Below are 23,671 nucleotides of genomic sequence, written 5' to 3' on the forward strand. Positions count from 1 at the left end.
GGGATTCGAAGTTGGGTGTGATCCCAGCAAGAGCGCCGGAAGTAGTCATTTCCTTTTTGCCTATATTTAGGTTTGTATTGTGTTCTTAAGGTGGTCAATTCAACTCTTACTGAGAATAAATAGTTTAAAAATATTATTCTCAGTAAACTTAAGTTGAACAGCAAAAGCTATTAAAAGTATGACATTCATCCCTAATACTCTGCTGAGCATGTCTTTACAGCTCCCTGCAGTCTGTGCTGGTAGATGCACTAAACATTTGGGTCCCAGACCACCCTGTGGAAAGAAGGAGAGAGGGAGGAAAAGACAGAGCGACTGGGCTTTGGGCCCGACTCCCATGGCTCACACACATTCACTGTTGCTCCTATGCTAATTTTTCATGAGCACCACACGTCTCTCCTGTAATGACTCAGCTTGACCTTATTTCAAAGCCTGACCTCATGCCGTTATATTCCAGTTTTTTTATTTTCTATAAGCTGTTTTGATTCATTCTTCCACATTTATGGCCCCTCCTTGTTATTGTTTGGAGATCATTGATTAAGTCAAAGACTGAAACCTCATTAAAATGATCATCTATTCAGCTTCTGACCTCTCTCTGCCTCCAGGTGTCCCCGGAGTGAAACCCGAGCGCTACGAGGAGGGCCTGGCCGTCAAGCACTGCGCCCTCTCCCTGGTGGGTGAGCCAATCATGTACCCCGAAATCAACACCTTCATCCGCCTCCTCCACACCCACCGCATCTCCAGCTTCCTGGTCACCAACGCACAGTTCCCTCAGGAAATCAGGTAGGGACAAAAAAGGACCAAACAACTTGTTTGTGTTCATTTCTTCTCTCAAAATACACCGATTCCAGCCGCTCTGTTCTGGCTCATTTATGTTTTTTGTAGCATGGTATGCCTTCGCAGGCTCTTTTCTTTGAAGTCTGGATGAAATGGAAAGCATGGAGTAGGAGTTTCAGGAAGGATCAAAGTTTCAGTCTCCATAATTATGATGCCGTGTCCTTTAACAAGGAGGGTACGCTCCAGTGGCGTTGAATGGAGATGTTTGTTAGGCTCAAAAGATGAAAAATAGCAATACACTGTCAAATTCACCTTAAAAAAGTTTCAGAAGCGGACATGTCAAAACCTATGTACATCAAACTGTCTGCATGACCATATCTGCCACTAAGTGAGATGTTTTTTTCTTTTTTATTTGAAAATGAATGTGGAAGCCTGCGCTAGTGATCACTTGCTGCTTGCTCCATTGGTATTGGTAAATGTAACTTCTTTTGCTTTTTGAAACGCTAAGGGTTTCCAGAGTTTACCTTCAGGTGTTGAACAGTGAACCGTATAACTTCTCTGAGATGCTGCATTTCAAATTGTAACCCAGCGACAGGAGTCTTATGCCCCGACTGTAACCATATGAACAATTCATAAAAGGCAATACCACCTCAGATGGTTTTATGTGCACAGTTCACAAACACACACACACACACACACGCCTTTCTTTGCTTTGTACTTTAGATGCAGGGAGACTTTCTGAGCGTCAACAGGAGAAGTTTGGTGTCCGAGGAGGAAACGTACTGAAGTGACCTCAGTGTCATCTTTCCCTGCACTGCGGCTTCGACTCAGCACTCTGAGTCAACACAACGCTGTAGTTGTATACCCCTCTGACATCCCTTCGTTTCCCATTACGTGTACAGTTTATAGTGTGAAGTGTAATAAGAACTATCCAAAGGGTTTTCAGGGCCACATTGCCATTTTAAAAAATATAGCACGGCAAAGCAGACATCTTTTGTATTATTCATCATGTTAGATAACACAAAGGGTATACTGATCTGACTTTTTCAGTCCAGGTAGAGATAGCAAGGCACAGCCGAGGTAAAGGAAAGTCTCCTGTTTGGGATCACTGCTCTTTGCAGATGATTTGGTTCTACTACAGTACGTGCACATCTGAGGCCATTGTTCTCTGCTGGAAAATGATGGATTGGACCCTCCTGGTCGGGAGTGAGTCACTGCCCCGAGAGAGACTTTTCAAGTATCTTTCGGTCTAAGAGTGAGGGTAAAATAAAGTGTCAGATGACCAGGCGGTTCGATTCGGCGTCAGCAGTGCTGCGGCCGTTAAACCGGACCATTGTGGTGAAGAGGGAGCTGACCCAGAAAGCAAAGCTCTCCATTCACCAGTCCATCTAGGTTCTGACCCTCACCTATGCTCATGAGTTCTGGGCAGTGATGAAATATGATATTGTGGATACTACTGGCCAAAATGAGCTTCCTTCGTAGGGTGGCTGGGCTCAGCCTTAGGGGGGAGAGGGTGAGGAGTTCAGACCTGCTCCTTCGAAAGGAGCCAGCTGAGGTGGCTTTCTCCTGGGCGCCTCCCTTTTGAGAGGTTTTCTGGGCACGTCCAACTGGTAAGAGGCCCCCCGGGTAGACCAAGAACATGCACAACAGATTGAATATCTTGTGCTCTGGCCTGGGAATGCTGTAGAGTTCCCCAGGAAGAGTTGAAAAAACGTTACTGAGCAGACGGATTTCTGGAATACCCAGCTGAGCCTGCTGCCCTCTGGAACCGGCCCCAGATAAGTAGACGATGATTGATTGGTGAACGTTTATTTTTAGCACATCAATAGTTACAGACAGAAATTTTATGTGCTTTCATTTTATTAACCATTTTTGGCCATTTGGCTGCACTTTCAAGTTGTATCTTCTTCTTAAGCAGCCACTTGAACTCACTTTATATTATAAAAATCAATATGCATGATACAGTAATGTCAAAATCCCTAAAAAAAAAATTGTGCTCCACATTGATATAGATTTGCAAAAAGTGATCTAGAAGTATAATGAACGACAAAAAGATTTGAGGGAACACAAAAATAAACTATACTGGATAGGCTGTTTGTTGCTTGACCGGTTTAAAATAAACATCTACATGACCTCTTACCTTTTTAATTTCTCCGTCCAGAAGCCTTGCAGGTTGTCACCAAGACATAAACTGACATAGCCGGTTCATCAGCCTACTTGCCTGTCACAGGCTGACTTATGGTGAATACTCACAGAGCAGGTTGAAGGTGAGGACGGCAGTCGACGGACATCTTTTTACCTGTCAGTCACCTGGTTGAAGATTGAACCTGGTTGATTATTCAGTCTCTATTCCAGTGCTTCTTTCTCAAGGGGAAACTGTTTTCTTGTGTAGAGATTCCACAGAAGTAGAAAAGAGCTGCACACAAAACAAAGTTCACGTCTATCCTTATTTAATAATGACGAGAAGCCGTCCTGCTTTTCCGATCTGCCTCCTCATTTTGCTTTTCTTTTAGCCCAACTACATAGTGTTTGACTTCTTGTTGTCGCATGTCAATTACTGACACAACTGCGTTCTTCAGAGAGCTGAGAATAAACTCATGTGTTTCGAAAGTTTGGAAGGTGTTGGTGACGTTGGGGATGACTAGCTTCTTGAATTTTAAACATTTTCTAACGTTTTACTTTTGTTCTCATGTTTTTCAAATGCTCCCAAGGTACCTTTCTTATCAGATTCTCTTTCTCTCTCAAACTGGATCATTCTTATCCTCATTTCTGTTCTATATTGTCTCTCATTTCCAGGAGCCTGGTTCCGGTCACCCAGCTGTATGTCAGCGTGGACGCCAGCACCAAAGACAGTCTGAAGAAGATCGACCGACCGCTTTTCAAGGACTTCTGGCCCCGCTTCCTGGACAGCCTCAGGGCCCTGGGAGAGAAGGTGAGCTGCCCACTGAGCTAGCCAGAAAGTCAGAAGAGGTGGGCTTGTGAACGAGAGGATTAACTGCATGTTACTGGGAAGTTGTTCAAAAAGAATGACTACTCGGGCAAGTTAACCTGCAAGAGGAAATTATAACAATTGCTCAACAGTTGCAAAATGCTAAAGCTGTACATTTATGTCTGAACCACGCAGAGCGTCATTGCATGTACTGTATGGTGTGGATATATTCACACTTTTAGATTGCACAAGTCCTCCACAAGTTAACTTGGTCATTTTAATCTTTTCGAGTTTGCAGTTGGCTTCATAATTAATAATATTTAGGTAATGTGTCAACAGCATGTTTTATAATAACATTGGACTGAGGTTTCTAAACTGCTCCAGTAAAAATGTCTGATTCACTTCACTTCAAACTGAGAGGACGGCAACAGTTGCAGTCCAACATTGTTTGCCACAAGTGGAAAGCACCATCTTGATGTTCTGTGCTAGTCTCCTCCCTATTGGTCATTTTTTGACATTGTTTCTCGTTCTCTCAGCTCTCAGAGATGATTTAACACTCTGTCTAGAGCTGTCGAGCTTCTGATTTAAGGCTTAAGTTAGTTCTGAAAATAACAAAACATTTGGACTCAATTCCAACCAAACCTCTCTAGGTTTCTCGTGAGTCGTCGAGATATCTTAACATGTCGACAACTCAACTAACGTGAGTTGCCGAGCTTCCACAAAAATGGAAGATCTCGACAACACACGTTCATTTCTCGGTATACTGTGAATAAGAATATGGAGTTTCTATGATTTTTGACAAAAGTGGCCTCTTGTGTCCAACTTGCTGTCAGACTGTTGGAAGTGTCAGCTTCTTACCTTGTGTTCAGACCCATTTTATTTGGGGGGGTTTGAGTGAATCAGAGCAGCTGATGAAAGTCCTCCCAGAAGGCACAGATTGAGATGTCCTCTACATTTACACAACGTCTGTGCGATGATTGCAAGATGGCAGTGAATTACGGAGCATATCAAACCTTTAACACTTTAGACACTTTTGGCTTTTCAGTGATTCTTTTAACAGTTTGGCTAGGAAAGAATCAAAGCCTGAATCTGTCCTCCAGACCCCATTGTGTAAATCCATTCTCTCTGTTAGTGTTTCCCTTAACAGTGAGGGGGAAAAAATGCTCTGTTGCAACAACAAATCGACCTTGAGATAGACGTGGACTGTGTAGTAGCTCAGATGGGAACCTCTGTTACACCTATCCGTAATGGGCCGGCTTCCTCTTAAATGCTTTAGCACAAATGCTAAATAGATTGTGAAAAACCTACATTCAGACAAACAGCCGTTGACATCAGACATGTCTAACCCATAAACTTTATTTAAACACTTTAAATACCCTGGAAAGTTCCTTATACAGCTTTATCCTTAGTTTTAACACTTGAAGTCCCTACTGAACATCCTGGTGAGGTCATGTGACAGTCAGTTAATTTGTATACCCATGACATCGCTTCCAAAATGACTGCCTGGCTGGTCAGCACATTTGACAGAACTAGCTAATTTCAAAAAGCTTGTTTTTGTTGCAAAAGGTAAGTTTCAACACATGTAACAACTCTAATGCTTTGATAACATGTCTCATTACATCTAAAGTGTTTAAACCATATTTCTCAAATGATTTTATATGTATCAAGTTATGAAAATATCGTTGTAACAGATGTGTCACATCAGGCTTTTAACCCTAAAATCGTCTCAGAAAAACCAATGCGACGTATTTGTCACAATAAGAAAAAAAGTAATGAGCTGCCCAATTTATTTAGCTGATTCAATTCTTTTTAATTAATAAATGTTCTGTTGTTGAATTCAAAACACATTTAAACATAAAATAATGCAAATTGATTCAATTATTGATTACATTTTTTTTTTAAGTTTTTACTTATCAGTAAATAAAACACACAAACAAACAAGATTTAACTATCCTATTTTGTTACTATTTCAAAGTAATTTCATAAAGAAATGCTTGTGTTTCTGAAGGAACAAACAAATTTGTACAGTGTACAAAAATCTGAACGTCACAGCAATGTTAACACCACTGTCAAAGAACTGGAAATACTGATTGGCCTCTACCTGCGCATGGGTCTTTGCCAACTGCCGGGAAATCGTGCCTACTGGGAAAATGGCACAAGGTGTCCCATGGGGGCTTACAACATGTCACGCAACTGTTTTCAGACCCTACTGGCATCTCTACATTTTGCTGACAACACTGATTTGTCTAGCAGGCAAGTTGCTGATAAGTGTTGGAAAGTCCGTCCATGGCTTGATATGTTTCGCAAACAATGCCTGGATATCACCCCAGAGGAGCACAACTCCATTATTGAGCAAATGGTGTCCTTCAGAGACACACACAGCCCAATAAGGCTGTATGTGAAGACCAAGCCACACCCTTGGGGATTGAAAATTTGGGGCCGCTGCTCGTCTTCAGTGAATCCTCTACTACAAAGTATTTGCTGACAATTTGTTCTCTTCAGCGGCACTGGTGATCAAGCTGACAAGGTTGCACATTGGACTGTGAAATGTGACAAGCGTGCCAGTTTCAAATTTCGCAAAGTCAATGCAACCACCACCCTTTGTGAAAAATTTGATGTTCGTCTTTGCTTCACCGAGGACAGAAATTGTCTCAAATGTTACCATTTGGCCTGGGCTAAACTGCCGTAAAATGCGCAACAGACGCAAGAACTGTTAACAATGGGTTTTTTTGTTTTTCATGCACTATGTGCATGTTTTCTCAAGTTTACAACATAAGTTTGATGTTCAGTTTTATACAGCTACAGTAGCTTGCTGAGAAGACTTCCAATATGGGGCAGTCTTATTTTTATTTTTTTCAGTTTGCACATTTTTGTCTTGTAAAAACAAATCTAAAAAAGATTTTTGGGTTAAACCTAACCAGCAAAGTTATAATTTTGATATGTATTGTGTAAATGCAAATAAAAAGGCATATCTTTGTTACTGAGCAAAAAAAATGCCAAGTTGATTGATTTTTAAAAGAGTACATTATACCTAAACGCCCATTGTTTAGATTTTTGGCTTTAGGTGGTAATATTTAAAAAATCTTTTCAGAAATGTGTTCCTTCTGGTCCATTTAGTCTGTATTATATCCCCTATAATTTTCCTTTAAGGAAAAATGGGTCCGGGTTCTTATGGGCTAATAAGGACATTGGTGACACTAACTGGACTCTCTTTATTTCCCATGCTGAATTCTGACAGTTCAAGGAGCCGCCAATATAAAGAATTGCTTTTATAATTGCTGTCAAGTAAATGTGTAATTTGTTGTTAACTTTGCCGACCTTCCTGGTTTTCCCTGGAGACTCTGTTTTGCATTTTCCTCTCCAGGTTTCCTCCCCCGGGATCAAAACTCTCCCATATTTAACCCGATTTTATGACAAAGTCATAGTCTTTCCTTTTTTCATTATCTCATCCTGTTACTTTCGCTTGACATCATGTATAATCCCTTCTGTTTCTACCCGGCTCACCACGGGGTGAGAGATGGAGAGTGCTAAGAGAAAGAAAAACTCAAGCAGGGGCCAAAAAATGAATAAATGGATACTGGTTAATATTAATGTATGTCAGAGATTCACACCAGAGGAGTGACTCACTCTGTAATTGATCCTTAGAGAAGTAAAAGTAAAATAAAAAGTATTTAACATCAAAATGCTGTTGCTTACCACATGATCCGAGGAGGATGACACTGTATTTTGAAAATGTTAGCGACAACAGTCATGTTATCAGATATCTTCTATGGGAGTGTAATGCAGGTTATTTTCTCTGGACGTTTTCTGGCATAACAATATTAATTATAATAACTATAATGTTGTTATTAGATATTGTTATGTATTTTGTTTAGTGTGATGTGTTTAAAGAGTGATGATCTGAATAGCAGTTTTGACCTTATGATGCTTTAATGGTACAAGAGCTCAATGTGGCTGCCAGAAAAATGTGAGCTTTTGTTATATTGACCTTACTATTGATGTATTTCACTGTTGTGATGGATTTTCATGGTTGTTTAATGGACATAAGTCAGGAGAGTCATGGTAATTTTGGAGGTATGTTCATATCCATGGTAGGACATGGTTTGACCCTTGGCACATTCAAGTATGGATGGAATAAAATGGATAGCAATGGTTTAAATGTCTGTATCTTAAAGCTAACATGTGCTTAACAAACCCTTCAGTCAACAAGTGTTGTGTCCAACTCAGGCACATGTGCATACAAGCATATGTGGTTATATAGCTTTATAAAAATGATTATAATTTGTACGCAAACAAGTCAGTCTGACAATATGGTTTGCCTGCGTGCAACATCCCTTATTCTAAAAATATACTTTCCCTTTCTGTCTCCATCACCACCCCCCCCCCTGTGTCTGCGTCCTAAGTCTCCATTTCATGGTGGGCTCTATCTCCATCCCTTCCTTAGCGCTCATCCCTCTCTGTTTTCCTCCACCTGGCCTCCCCTACAGTGCGCAGGGGGGATTGATAGGCTTTGCCTCGGTGTCGGATTTGGAATAGAGGCAGCCTGAAATACCTCACCTCCCTGCTTCCACCGGCCAATTATCCCCTCCCCTACTGGGCTGAAAGGACCTAGTGTTACAGATAATCTTCCGGTGAGAGCTTGAGGAAAGGAGGGAAAGTGTGCTCGCTCCTCTCACGTTGTCTTTGATTCATTTCTTTGTGTTATCATGTCCTCCCTCCTCACCATTCCCTTTCTTTCTTTCCCCCCCAACCCGTCTTTCTTCCTCTCAATCACATTTTCAATAATCCTCTTTCTCCTGCTATACAGCAACAACAATTGACTGAGTCTACACCATTGAGCTGTGAGCAGGGATTTTTTTTTCGGCACTTTAGTTAAGTGAGCACCGGATCAGGTCTGCTTTGCCTTGACCTCAATTCAAATCTATATATATATTTGCCAATAGGTAGTAAAGACTTTATTTTGTATTATATTTTTTTCTACTTAAATTATGGTTTATTCAATTCTTAACATAAAGTAGGCCTACATTAAAATGGTTAAACCTACAATTGAGTAAAATCACATTTTTGAAAATCTATCCTTGGGTCCTACAATGTTTTGGTGACCTTTTGTGGTAGCAAGGAGGTAAGAAATCCTCTTAACCTTAATTTAAAACCGCACTTCTGAGAAATGGTGCACCTGCAAAGTGTTGCGTTTGAATTTGACGTGGTTCTGCTCACATAACCTGTTTCCTTGCTCCCTTCCCTGTTCACTCGCTGACGATCCTATGTAGGTCCAGACATTCTTGACAGCTTTTGTACCTGGATTTAACATTGGAGATGTCATTGGAAAAGATGATTAAATATCATGAATAAGTGCCTGGATTGGCACCGATCTTCATCCTTCAGAACAGCATGCGAAATCCTTAACATGTGCAACGCAGCGCAGCAGTTGTTACATCTGTAAGCCGCTGTGTTGCCTGTGGAGGACAGATGTTGGTGGCAACAACTAGTGATGTAATATCATTGGTGTAACCGATAGCAACGCAAGCTGGTTTTCCCCGGTTTGAACGACCAGTGACTTTTGACCTTTTTAAAATTTCAAAAAAGAACAACAATATTTTAAATTTTTCTTTGTTGATTAAGCCACCTCATCTAAAACTGCAAACACCTAGCTTATGGCAGCACTCACTGTTATAACACCTTTTTATACAACGCTGTCAAAAACCTTTGAGTTCAGCTATTTAAAAACATAACAATTAGAGTTTTCTCTAAAAAATCTATACAGAAATGTTGCACAAACGTGTTGTTGGCTCAGAATCTGTTGACCAACACCAAGCTTTTCAACACTACTTGCATCGGGCTTTTTGTGTTCATGATATGTAAATTGATAATTAAATGAGATGTCTTTGTTGGATGTGGTTGTTTTAAGCCCTATCTTTACACCGTTATACTACATTAAACATGCAACACACTGTTACTACAACAATCTCATGTTAATTCCATCACTTTTTGACCCCTTTCCTTTAATCCAGAGACAGAGGACGGTGTACAGACTGACGCTGGTGAAGGCCTGGAATGTGGAAGAGATGCAGTCCTATTCGGAGCTCATTGCTTTGGGCCAGCCGGACTTCATCGAGGTCAAGGTAGGGTTCAGCAGCACAGTACTTTAAATCTGCTTGCGTTCTCTATTCCGCTCCCTCTGTTGATTTCTTATTTATCATTTTCACAGAGCAATTATTGTCTTCATCTCAGCCAGCCTTGATTTTCTTTATTCTGTTGTCATAATTTTTCTATACTGAGCTTTGATGTGTGTCTGGAGTAAACCCTCCTAATAGCAGAGCCTTTCACATTTGCTCCTCATTCATTTGTTTTTCATAATAGCAAATGAGCTAGTAGCACTGGCTGATCTTTATAGCAATAATCTGTGTAAGAGGAAATATGATATCTCCCACCACATCATCTGCAATCTCTTAAATCAACCAAGTTATAATGATTGCTTTGATGTAAGGGACTGCCCTTGTCTGAGAAATATAGTGTTACTGTATTCCCATCTAAAAGGGAGCCAGTAGAATTAAATGGCCATTTAATGAGAAACATTTGTATTGAGTTAGTTCATCAGCCCCAAACAAACCTAAATATTTCAAAAGAAAATGAGTCAGCATCTCGCTTGCTTGTCTCTCTGGCACGCCATCAATTTATACATCAAGGCTGAACAAACAACCTGATAGTCAAACTGAAAACTGAACTTTCTTCAAATCATCCATCATTTCTAATTTTTGTTTTATCTAAAATGAAAGAGCCACAAAGGATCCTATCAAACATCACAATCGCGCTTACTAAGTGCCAAAAATACTTTTTCTGAAGTGATCTGAAGCTTTTTATCTCAGGCACCCTTTTGCGTGCCAGCAAATTTGTGTTTGTCTAACTTTATGAATGATTGACGTTGCCAGTAAATGCTCTATAATCGCCTCCAAAATGGTGCTGATGGAATATTCACCAGTTTAAGAAAACAAAATAATTTAACTCTAGTTCTGGCCTCCCTGCATTGGCTGCCAGTTCCCTTTTGCGTTGATTTAAAAATTGTCTTAGGTCTTCAGGGCTTTATTAAACCAGGCCCTGAATTATATGAAAGACCTACTAACCCATTATGAGCATGAATGCACTCTGATAGTGGCCTGAGCATTACCAGAGCCCGACTGGTGACTAAAGCATAGTTTATGGTTGCAGTAGAGAAGGCAGCTCAAGGCTTGGCGTCGGATAAATGACATAATCACGGCCTGCACATCGAGCATGAAGGCCCCACGAGTGATCGCTGTGCTTGGTTGTGCACATCTGAAATTTTTGTAACTTGCCCTATCAGAGCTTTTTCAGACATGACGGTCACAAATAGTTCACTGATATAACGCACTATTTACATGTCTAACTGTTATTCATAGAGGCCAATTCGTTTTTTAGATGCTTTAGAAACAGAAGGTTCTAAAAATCTACTTTTGAGTAAATATTTCGCAGCCACATCAAATTGTTAACGGGATATTCAACCTTCGTGGAGGTTGGTTTATGGCGTTTTGCCGGTTACACTCGTTGTCTTTTTGATCTTGGCAGTACACTTTGTTTGTATGCCCTCTGGTGTCTCGGAGAATAATGCAACAAACAGCACATTGAGCGTAAACGCCTTTTGTATGTGCTCGTAGCTCGCTCACAAATGAATAATGGTATTACAGCATGGTGAGACCGTGCTGTAATACCATTATTCATTTGTTTGTGGTGGATCCAACATGTTTTCAGTATTTTTTTTTTTTTTTTTACAATTTTTAATGAGCTTGTCTCGATGAGCTGTGGACATTAATGAACTCAGCATTGCATTTCTTCCTATATAGCTGCTACTTTGTAACCCTTTGTTGAGGGTGCTGCTCTTTATTATTGCATGTAGTCCACTTCTTCCCCTAGTTTTTAAGTTTATGTTGCATTTGATAAAACAAAAATAATCAGACTGGGTTCTTCTTCTTTGTTTTGATAATGTATTCTGCATCCTCACAGTAAAAACTCTACTGTGAATCTGCTGTCTGGTGCAGTTTATCCTCTGTTTCTTTTTAACAGTTTCTAGACTCTGTAAAAATTAGGCCAGCACAAATAATGGCCTCCACCTCAGGTAGCAGAGATAAGAGAGAACCCTGACCTTTTTGAAGTCAACTTAAGCCGAGATTCAGTTGTATTCTATTTTCATCCCACTGCGGGGTTGTGAGATAATTGGTTTGAACAGGTCATCTGCTCATTTGTCAGATTTCATCCCTGGAGTTGTGCAGATACCGATACCAGTTACGGAAATGCTTTAGATACATTGTAAAATGCTTCATCGGTTTCTGTGCGTATGTAAACCTATATGCCAATCAGATATCACTTTATCATTTATCAGCTCATTTACAGTCAGTACTGAGCATGTTCAACTCTAGACAGAGATGAGAAAGAAGCGAGATGGCTCACTCGTTAAAAAGGGTAATGGAACATCTCTTCTCCCCCACACACATGAATACACACACTGAGACATCCCTTATCCATCCCCTTGTGTGTCTCCATTCACTCGTGCCTCATCCTAAACGCCCTGCTGTGAAGGCAAAAGAACAGGTGGAAGGCTTCCCACAGACACAGTTAGCATTCATGAAGCACCTCTCTCCACACGGGAATACCTCCTCACATCCTCTCATTCATAAGCCACAGCGCATCTCATTCCCTGCACTATACCTGGTAATCGAGCTCCATCACTGGCTAGTCTCCACTGGGATTCCACTGCTCCCAGCTATCATGATTCTTACTTCCTTTGACCTTCATGTTTCCAGGCTTGGCTCACTGAGCTGAATGGTCTTTTCTTTTTTTTTTTTTTTTCTTTTTTTTTTAAGCAGCCCGCTCACATAAACACAGAATCACACCTGGGAACTGCCCAGAACAAAGGCTCTCATCCAGCAGCAAGTGGGAACACTTTCGGGGTTAACTGCCTCACTCACAGACACCTTAATAGAGAGGAACAAATGATACATCATACACCAGTTCTGGAAACGGCTGTCTTTGTTATGTTTCCACAGTCATTTACATTTTCCGTTTATTCCTAATCACACTTGTATAGGCTTGGATCATACCCTGAGCAAAGTAAGATGTGGATAGTCTCATAAAGATAGTAGATATGAGTCTGTGTCGCTGTCTCGATGCTACATCCTTGACATCTGCCTTTTGAAGTGCCGTCATCTCTGAGAGGGGATAACGATGAAATGCAATTACACTGTTTCATCAATATTTTATTGAAAATATGCATTTAATCAGGAGACAGTTTTTTTTTCTTTCCTGTAAAGCAGCAGGAGCAACTTGTTAGTGTGCTCACCCTGTCTACGTTCTTTTCCTCTGGTGTTGCATCGCGGTGCTGATGCTGCAGAAATAACAGCACACCAGAGTTAGTTATTACCCAACTTATTTAGCTGAGAATGTGCAGGCGCATATAAAACTGGAGGTAATAATGTTGTTGCCTCCAGAAGCCTATTGATTTAACTGTTTCCACTAGGCACTTTAGCACTATCTGCAGATCATCAGTTGGCCAGCATTGCAGTAACTAAAAGGTAGACCAGTGAAGATAAAATACACTCACGTCAAGCATGGAGCTCAAATTTCACACTGATAAACATTTTTAAAAAGCACCAGAGCAAAGTTTTCTTCATTTTTTTAATCGGAATGGAAAGAAATCTGACTTGGTACTTGTGTTTGAAAAACTGAAACTGTTGTATGGCTTCCTGTTTACACATTTTAATACATTCAGATGAACATTTAGACGTTTTTTAAGGATTCCTTAACATAGCAAAAAAGATCAGTTTTGCACAAAATCTGGCATGTTCATCCCATTTTTGTCAATCACTGTGTGTAATGTAGCTCCACGTGTATATGACAAATTTCTAAATAATTTGTCTAATCTAAACAACACATTTTGAGGGTTGTGCAGCTTGGGTTTGTACATTTTATTGAGGATTAAAAAATGCATCCATCACTTGGTTAATTTCATAATAAAAGTTTGGCCACCAGAAGTCGCTCTGTTAAGTGCGGCTTGAAATCTAAAGGCAGACTTGGATGCACCTAACAAATAAGGCGGGGCTAAAGTGGTTCCCTAAAGTAAAGTGCACACCTCAGACTAACTCGAGTTATGTCTAAGTAGTCAAGATACTTGAGTGTGAATGATATTCTCAAGCAGCTCAGAGCAATTGTCCAGTTTAGATTATGTGGAACACTGTTAGAAATTCAAGTCATATGGCGGTAATCATAGAATTAGACATCCTAAAAATGATGTCAATATGTGGCTCTGATCAGGTTTAAATGAAATATAAAATATTGTAATATGGCCTAATAACATCTTGCGCATAGTATGACCATAAAACATGTTGGTTGTTTGTGTTTTGTAAACAAGAACACATAGATGTTTAACCTTCATAACCTGACGTACATACATGAAATATATCAGGAACTCTGGTCAAGCAACAATTCATGTTAACCCTGACAGCTAGTGTGTCCCTGACCAGGTTAGTTTCCCAGCTTAAGTAACCATAGTAACTGAGCTTGAACTATCTTGAATTTGCTTTATGGAACCAAATCAACGGAGCCAGACAAACAGAAATAAGCCTGGCTTATTTGACGAACTTGCTTTATGGAACGGGACCAGGGTGCTCAAACGCATCCAACATTTGATAACTGTGCATAAAGGAGACGGACAGCCAAACGTTCATACCAACATTCATATTCCTATTAAAAGGCTATTGGACTGTCAGCACTGTCAGAAAACTGCAGAAGTATACAGGGTTTTTTTGCTCAAAGTAATGAGCTGAGGGAGCCGGCGCTGTAATGAGGGTTTACTGCAGTCGGAGGGTCAAAGCATGTGGTGTAGAAACAAAACACAACTTTCTGAACGGCAACCAGGCAGAAAAAGTCTGTGTGTGTTTGGTTGTTTGTGGCGGGTTATGTGAGAAGGCGCTTTTCATTTTCCTACTAATGAAGTGTTTTTGTGAATCTTGCTGGTCTGGCAGTGTGTTCCCATATTAAAATTAACAAGCCCACACTCCTCCCATCAATCATCTCCCTAGTGCCTCTTGTGTGTGTGGAATCTTATCGGTTTGTCTCGTCCCTTTCTGTCCATCCATTGTCCATCCAGTAACATGTCTTTGCATCCATTCATGACCCCCACACACAAAACAGGAAGCAGTATGCAAAGGTTCAAACAGGAATTATACTTCTGGGGATACCATTTGCAAAGCTGCGCAGATGTTTGTCTCCGAACAGCCTTGAGATGCATATTTTTTATTTAGATTTTGGGCAGGTTTTCCTTTATATTTTAATGTAAATGAGCAATATAGAATATTCAGAGCATTAATATAACAGCAAACAACTATTTGCTCTGTAAAGATCATAAACTGCATTTAAGAAGGGGACGTAGTAATTGTGACATCACCCATTGGTTTGTGGACTGCCACTATGAAGCCTCATCTTTGAATATGGCCGACTGATGATCGTAAGTGACCATATTTGTAATATGTGACGTAGATACGCCGTGTACGGCTCTGGTAGCGGAAGCGACCTGTCAATCACAATAAGTTGCCCTAAAGCATACTCTGCTTTATGGTCTTTTTTTATTATAAATGGAGCATCATTTACTAAATGAACATCATGCTGTATTGAAGAAGACTTGAAACTAGAGATTGAGACCATAAACTCATGTTTACAATGTTTACTGAGGGAATAAATCAAGAGAGAAGTAGAGTCATTTTCTCATAGACTTCTATACAATCATACAACTTCTTTTTGCAACCAGAGGAGTCCCCGCCTGGTGGTCAGTAGAGAGAATGCACGCTTTATGACACCTCCTCATTGGCGTCACTAGAAAGAATCCGAGGTTGCCACCTGGTAAAGACATAGTGGAGTCATGTCCTTTATGAGCAGAGAATGAAGTCGTTCTCCCTCAGAGAGAAAAATAGAAATGCCCCGATCTCGTATCATGCACCTTTAGGTCTGCCTGTTGTCTGTTGTGTAGTGATGCACTCATGTTCAGTTAATTTCTGTTCACTCCCCTCGCTCTTTCTCTCTCTGCCTCTTTCAATCCTCTTCACCGAGTATAAATCTGCTCTTGCACTCAAATTTGTCAAGCGTTGGAAATGTCAAAGCATTTTTTTTGCAATCTGCACAGAAATTAATTCAACCAGCTGTGTGGCAGTTAAAGGATCCCCACCTTCATCTCCTCTCCTCCTTTCCTCTACATTAAGCTAATCTTGCCTACTTACATGGTCTGCTTTATTGCTACTTAAATAATCAACAATTTGCTCAAAGCAAATCTTGACTTCATGATGGGGTTTATGATGTGCTCTTAATGGGTGAAAAAAAACCAAAAACACTCTTCTGAATCTAAGTTTACCCCTGAGACGTTGCTAGCTTTTCTATTAAAGATTTCTCGTAGGAGTGTGTATCGATCCACGCCTGCATGGCATTTCATTATATCAGAGAGAGCACAACACTAACAAGACAGCAGGGAGCATTGGATTGGAGACAGGCAATCAGAGATACCCCTCAAATGTGTCTGTGCGGAGAGGGCACACAGACTTTACATAGGAATTGAGATGTTAATATAATTAAGCTCCACTCCGTTTTTCCACTTTGTTCTTGCTCTGCTTCCTTTTTCTTTTACAGAAAGAGAGAACAAGAGCAGAGCACATCAATTCTTGACATTTTCATGGAAACCAATAAGCACACAAACCCAAAAGCCCTCTATGAGCGACACAAAGACACCTCTGTTGTGGATCAATGGATTCAATAATTATGATAATCAACTCATTGCATCTCATTTATCAGTGCTGAACATTCTCTGGTTCTATCTTCTCCAATGTAAAGATTTGCTGCTTGCCTGTTTTTACGTCATTGTGAAAGTGAGTATCTCAGAGTTTTAGACAAAACCATTTTGAGTAGTGCGGGTCAATGGGCTTTCTTTTCCCAGGTTTTCCAAATGTAAACGCCCACTCAAATTGTAGCAAAAAGCAGCGATGTAGGGTACCAAAGTAGGCTAATCAATAAAGTTATTTAAAAATGAAACGCTAGAACTGGCTGAGTTGACATGAGCTGCTACATTTTTAAATAACCCAAATGGTGTTGTATGTATACTTCTGTGTTCTGCAAGGTAAAACATTTTTTTCAATGGAGTCTGGTGGCTTTAAAGAGAGCGATATTAGGGCTTAAGCTCCCCCTCTGTAAGGGCTGTCTGAGGGCGAGGTAAAAAGTCTGTTAAGTGTACACTATATTTTGATTAATTTAGCTATTATATAGTTGTCTTCAAAACCCCAAGACTCCATTGACAGATACAGTAATTTTACCTCAAAGATAAGGGAGGTGCAGATCTGCCGCTACCAAGATCAATCAGTTAGTCAGATGGTTTATTGTTTGACATTCCAAACTAACGTGGTGTCCAAAGCAGTACATTGTTTAACTTCTGTGCCAGTACTTCTGTCTGCTTCACCAAACTGGCATCATGCCGATCGCCATCTAAATAACTGTGGCTAATATACTTAGTATGGATAAGGATATATGTATGTATTGTCATGCAGAAACCTACGCCAAGTCATATGGGAAAACATTTTCCGTACAATCACCAAAATCTAAATGTTCAGATTTGAATACATAAGGAACACCACTGGGAAGCTACAGAATTTTATAAGAACCTTAAAAAATTAATGGACCAGCCCAATAATCTGTTTTTATAATTTTCTGACATTTCTTAGACAAAGTTAATAGTCTACAGAATATTGAGAGATTAATAACATTAACATCATTAGTTTCAGTGCTACTCTCTCACCAATGATCAGTTGGTGATGGTGCAGCAGTGTCTTTCATTCACATATTTCATACCCACCTTTGGCCTGGCATTTGTCCAAAACCTGGGTCTACAGCTTGTAATGATTAATCCCCCCGTCTTTATAAATTGTATTTAGTGTTTCATTTCCTCAAAGTCTGACCTTCAGGATGGTGAAAATCACAGTAAAATCTTCCTCTAATCCTGACAATCAATGACTTAATCAGTCCCACTGGCAACAGATAAAGGGTCGCTGTCGGGGTGAACCCTTCCTCCTTTTCCCATCGCGCTCTCGTCTTTCATCTCTAGATGATCTCCCCTGTGTCTCTCTTATATCTCTGCCCCCCATCTCTTCCTCCTGCAGCGTATCGTCCTTTACTGAACAGATGAACGCCTCTGGCTGCCGTGCTTTGGGCTAGCTATCGACTGCAACATCATGAGCTCAGTAATTAGTGCGTCCCTGGATGGACTGGTGGCAGAATGATGGAGCGAGTCGCTTTATCATTTCACCAGCTCTCAAATTAGCCCTGACTGATGGGAGACCAGGGCATTAACATCAGCTCTGTGGAATGGCTTAAATAGTAATAATAAAGTTTAGGTAAACTTTGCAAAATGATGAGAGTAACAAAGTACATCAGAAACACACGATACACTGCAACTTTGAAAGGAAGTTACAAAAATGCATCTAAGAGAGGTAGAAATTTAGGCATAGATTATTCCAGATGCAAATTCACTTACATACACTTGTCTTTAGTTTAACTCAAGGGAGAAAATAGTTTTGTGAGCGATCCCAGGTTTGATATTAGAGATATAAAACTAAGTTATGGGACAAAGTATTTAAAAAACAATTTGCAAATCGTAGGAATGCTAAAATGAAGGATATGAGGTCTCCTTCGTTGGTGTAGTCAAATGTTCGTCTGCTGTGTTTTAATTTAACTGGAGATAAAGTCAAATTTTGCAAGAAAGCAAGGAATTTTAAATTATAATTTAGTGTGCGAAAATAAAAGCATCTGAAAAGGCAACAAATGACGTCGGTTTTCGACAATTGCCTTAATTGTCATTCAAGTTTTCTCTTGGGTCGACCCTTGTTTACCAATCATTAAGTGTTAACTGTCAGGATTAGTGGCCACGGAGGGCTGCTGTGGTTGAAGTATCTAAAAAGCTGCAACGATAACCGATAAACAGACTGGTTGAATCTATAATTTATTGCCAGCTGCCGTGTATGAGCCAAACGGGCTACTGAGTCCCCAGTTCACCAGTACGGGAAACCATTTTCCCAGTAAGACTCCACCACATCAATCTATTTCTCTCTCTATTTCCCTATCTCTATCTATAGCTCTATCTCTATATAGATCTCTTTATCAATATATCTATCTATATTTATCTCTATCTATATATCTACATATATATCTACTTGAGATTAACATTAATTCATGAGATGAAGTGTTTGTCTGTAAAGATGATGTATTGCGTGGGGATGTGTTTGTCCCCCGTCACCAGCAGCAGTAACCTCTGTTATCGACCCATTAATTGTTAGTCCATCATCTTATGTGGTGGAACACATTCTTCCTGTGTAATTTACTGTCCAGTTGTTGTCCAATGTGTGCTTAATCATTTCGGTGTCGCATCAATACCACTTATCTGCCATTGGTCCCTCACTCGCCCCGGAAGGAAATGGATTACTGAAGGAGAGAGAGAGAGGGAGAAGGGATTGGGCAAGGACTTAAATGTACAGAGATAAATTTGGTCAAAGGCACGGAGCTTTATTCTGTGCACATTAAGGGGGAGGGGCCTTGATGATGAGCCTTTATAAATTCCATTAAAGGCGAAACTCATAGATTATTTGTGCACAAGTCAAAGGCTCTTACTCTTCCCTTTCCTCTCTACCACCCTCTCACAACGTCCTCAACGATTCAGTTCATTCCTTACCTCCGTATAGCTCCAACATCTTTTCCCATCTCCTCCTATCGCTCGCTGCTCACGGCCGGCCCGTTCCTGGTGATTCATACCGGGGCCCGGATAGCTGATCTTTATTCAGCGGGGCCTCTGGGCGAGGCTGATAACACCAAGGTCCTTCATCAATTCTGTTCAGCGCCCCTGCCCTGCCTTGCCCCCCCCCCCCCCCCACGAGCAGCACCCTTTTCTGTCTGACTCTCAACCCCATAAAGAAAAAAAAAAAGATTAATTTAAATAATTGAGAGATATGCATTGATAACTAAATAATAAAGCAGTTTGTTTGTGTATGGTTTAACCAACGTGTATTTTCTCATAATAACAAACAAATTCCGGAATGTTTACTCAAAGTTATTGGAACAATTCTGGCCAATGGGGCTTATATCCTCAGGTCACTGGTTTCAATGGTTTTCCCCAAAGTTTATTTCTAAGCAAACAAAGTTTTTCAGAGTAACTAATCGTCACTGGAACATGATGCAGTCCAACAGAAGTTGGTTATGAATGACTCACTGGAACGATGGGTTAATGCAGATTTGTCCACATCGACAGCACAAAGCTTTCTGTTTGCTGTTTTTTAAAGATTATACAGTAACCAGAAAGACAGAATGGAGAATGGCTAAATGCTTGACTTCATTGTTAACATGCTCACAAACATTTTTCTTCCTCAAACATATAGACACTCACATTAAACACACAGACACACACACATACAAGGTTCTTCTTGTTTTTCTTCCATGAGCTAGCTGGGTGAGGATCAGACAGTGTTCCTGGCCAACACTTCAGAGAATTACGGTAGCACTGTAGCAGCTGCTGCCTTGGCTCCATTACACAGTGTGTGTGTGTGTGTGTGTGTGTGTGTGTGTGTGTGTGTGTGTGTGTGTGTGTGTGTGTGTGTGTGTGTGTGTGTGTGTGTGTGTGTGTGTGTGTGTGTGTGTGTGTGTGTGTGTGTGTGTGTGTGTGTGTGTGTGTGTGTGTGTGTGTGTGTGTGTGTGTGTGTGTGTGTGTGTGTGTGTGTGTGTGTGTGTGTGTGTGTGTGTGTGTGTGTGTGTGTGTGTGTGTGTGTGTGTGTGTGTGTGTGTGTGTGTGTGTGTGTGTGAAATACTAAAGTGAGTAAAACAACTTTGACTGATATTAAAATTCAGCATGTTAGACATCAAGTTGTATCTACTAAACAATTCTACCCATACGAGTTTTCAGGGACTAAATCTTAGAAGGTTAAATGCTCTTGAATGGAAGCTAATGCCCAGATTAAAAAAAAAAAAAAAAAAAAAAAAAAAGACTGATGATCGCTGATGCCGGTCTTATATTGGAGTGTACTGGTTTGGAGCCTCCTGCAGAGTCCTTCAGTTCATACAAAACCGGCATCAAAGAGTCGCTCCCTTCACGGCTCCCTCACACCTTTCTGCTCTCCGCCCACGACTCGTCAATAGTTTGTCTTTGCCATGGGGAGCTGTTGTTCTCCTCGTCAGTGCCTCTCCCTCCTCATCGCTTGTAACCACAGCACAGCAACTATTGATTAGAAAACACTCAGCGTCCAGCCTGATTGATTTTTATGGCCGAGGCCAGATGGTTTTCACCTCCCTAAACCATTTCTCACACCGCCGCTGAATGAGAAGACATATGTCAACTCTCAAGCTGCTGCTGTGTATGAAGCCATTATATATATATATTTATAACATTTATTTTAACAGGGATGGCCTGAGAGAGGATGCTCTCTTTTAAAAGGACGCTGTGATTGCAGTACATGTAAAACAATAGAGGTCTTTTAAATGTTCATTAGTTTGTTTGTAATGTATCGGTATGGTTTTTTTGTTTGATGTTTCAATGTGCTATAAAGATTACTGTTATCCTTGATACTAAAACTGAACATTTAAAATATCTGACGTTGAAGCGATATTATATATGTTCTTGTCGGGCCAAAAAGTTGCTTGCAGAGTTGCTCTTTTCCACGGGTGAATGAATTGCAAAGCCCCGGTCTTTTCTGTGCTTTTGTCTCTGACCCTGTGCTCGTGTGTGTGCAGGGAGTGACGTACTGCGGGGAAAGCTCCGCCAGCAGTCTGACCATGGCGAACGTCCCCTGGCACCAGGAAGTGGTCGCCTTCGTCCAGCAGCTGGCTGACATGCTGCCTCAATACGAGATCGCCTGCGAACACGAGCACTCCAACTGTTTGCTCATCGCGCACACAAAGGTAAGAGCTCAGCTTCACAGGGTCGTACATATCTGCACTCTGAACCCATTAAAATAGTGAGACCTAAAATTTGAGTTATTCAATTTCACCACTCTTCTATTACCCTCATCCAGGATCCAGAAAAATATTCCTTGTCTTTTTAAGTACAAAAAAATCTCTCAAATTTTAATATTTTCTGGTTTGCCTAGTCCTCTATGCTAATAAGTTGAAAGTTGTCATGTAGGACATAGTGATGGGCGTTTTTGTGCTATTTTCTCACATTTTATACACCAACTAAGTAAGAAAATAATCAACATATTCAACAATAATAAAAAATAATAATAGTTAGCTGCAGCCCTAGTAAGAGGCCAAGGCGTTTAATGTAATAAATGTTGCTTGCAAGTAATACAATTGCAAAACTCTCCGTCTGTTCAGGAAACAAACTCCTAAGTAAAACTTATACTTATGCTACAATATGCCTTTGTCTTTGTTATTATCTCTGCCATGAGATGATGTATTCGGTTGTTTGGGTGCATGCATGTGCATCTCTGTGTCTCTGTGCATATAAACTCAAGTACCTACCGGTTGCAGTGAATCACACTTTTTTTAAAACATTGCCAAATCTTTTTGGGGGTTTAATACCATCATTGGATGCTGACTCCTCACTTCACTTAACCTATGGATTCAACAAGTGCTTCGCTTTGGACTCTAAAAATTGTTCCCTCTCTTGAGGATGTATGTATGTACAACAATCGCTTGGCAGATTCTTATGTCAGTAGGAGGAGAGCTAGTTAGCTGTTAGCAGCAAGTAGTACTCCTACGTACCGTTGAGCTAACAGCAGTTCAGCTGCAATGAGCCAATGCAAACAGCTGAATAGATGAAAATGAGGGCGAATCTGTTGAGTGAGACGTAAAAGGGAAAAACTTGAAATTGTGGTTTGTATTCATTCAATCAAACATTGCAGTAGTCTTTACAGACCCCCCTGGCATTGGTCGGCACTCTATTGAGTGCACTTTTCTAGTTTGGTGATTAGATGTATTTATCCAGTTTTTACACCTGCTATCAAGTAAGTTTGCTGTGTCAATTTGGCTAAATCATCATGTCAAACACAAGACTTTTGGCCATAGAAGGATGCGTTTATACTGTCGTGGACCAGAAATCGCACAACTAAATAAAACAATTATGATTTTAATGTTAAAGTGTAACAGTGTAGACTATACTGACAGTATTGGGTGCAGCTTTCTGGCTACTGCAGCTTTTGCACATTATCATTTCTAAGTTATCAAGGTTTTGAGTGGACTCAGACTGTGGATACCGCATGAGCATCCCTTCACACATAATAATGAATGCTGTGATCCGCTTTGCATCAGTTTACATTCTGCAGCAGCTCTTTTCAGACCACATCCTTCGTCTCCATTTTTATTATTCAAAGAAACTTTTCAGAGAGCTCAGAAACTCCTGTTTTTTTAAAATTGGTGTTATATTTATTTATTAAGCCTTGTTTTATTATTTATCTAATGTAGTCTGCTCTCTGCTTTCCTTTCGAAATATGCAACTATCAGGGCAGTTTATTCCAACAGAGGCTCACCCGCCCCAGAAAGTATCACTCAGTGGTGTGTTATGCCAGGGCAACTGTCAATCAATAATTAATAACTGATGATTAATTGCCGTGTTGGCTCTCTCTGTAAGCCACACCTCTCTATCACACACACACAAACAGAGTGCTTGATGTGTAATCAAAGTTGAGTTTACTCTTAATCCTCGTTTGTTTTGATTTACTGGAGCTTTGTTTTCATGGGACTTCTTCCAGATGTATTTACCTCTGTGGTGTCTGTGGGCTCCTCCTCTCGTTCTGGGCCCTCCTGTGCCTGGAGGGATAAGAGGGGAGAGAAAGAAGCCACATAATGTTTATTGGTTGGTTTTCTACCACACAACAATAAAATTTTACTTTTTGAGAAGCAAAAGGTCACAAGAAAGCACAGTTGTGTGCAATCTTGCGACTGTAATTCACC

At 40.5% G+C, this 23,671-nt stretch overlaps 1 protein-coding gene across 1 annotated transcript in view; it reads left to right on the forward strand.

The window, feature by feature from the left end:
- tyw1 (tRNA-yW synthesizing protein 1 homolog (S. cerevisiae)) overlaps positions 1 to 23,671 on the forward strand; it is a 58,016-nt gene that overhangs the window by 26,089 nt on the left and 8,256 nt on the right. Inside the window, exons 12-15 of the mRNA XM_054625440.1 lie at positions 603 to 780; positions 3,571 to 3,706; positions 9,715 to 9,825; positions 21,512 to 21,679. Coding sequence (XP_054481415.1) covers positions 603 to 780; positions 3,571 to 3,706; positions 9,715 to 9,825; positions 21,512 to 21,679 — 593 coding nt within the window. The remainder of the gene's footprint in view (positions 1 to 602; positions 781 to 3,570; positions 3,707 to 9,714; positions 9,826 to 21,511; positions 21,680 to 23,671) is intronic.

Source organism: Anoplopoma fimbria, chromosome 1, assembly GCF_027596085.1.
Source record: "Anoplopoma fimbria isolate UVic2021 breed Golden Eagle Sablefish chromosome 1, Afim_UVic_2022, whole genome shotgun sequence".
Lineage (NCBI taxonomy): Eukaryota > Metazoa > Chordata > Actinopteri > Perciformes > Anoplopomatidae > Anoplopoma > Anoplopoma fimbria.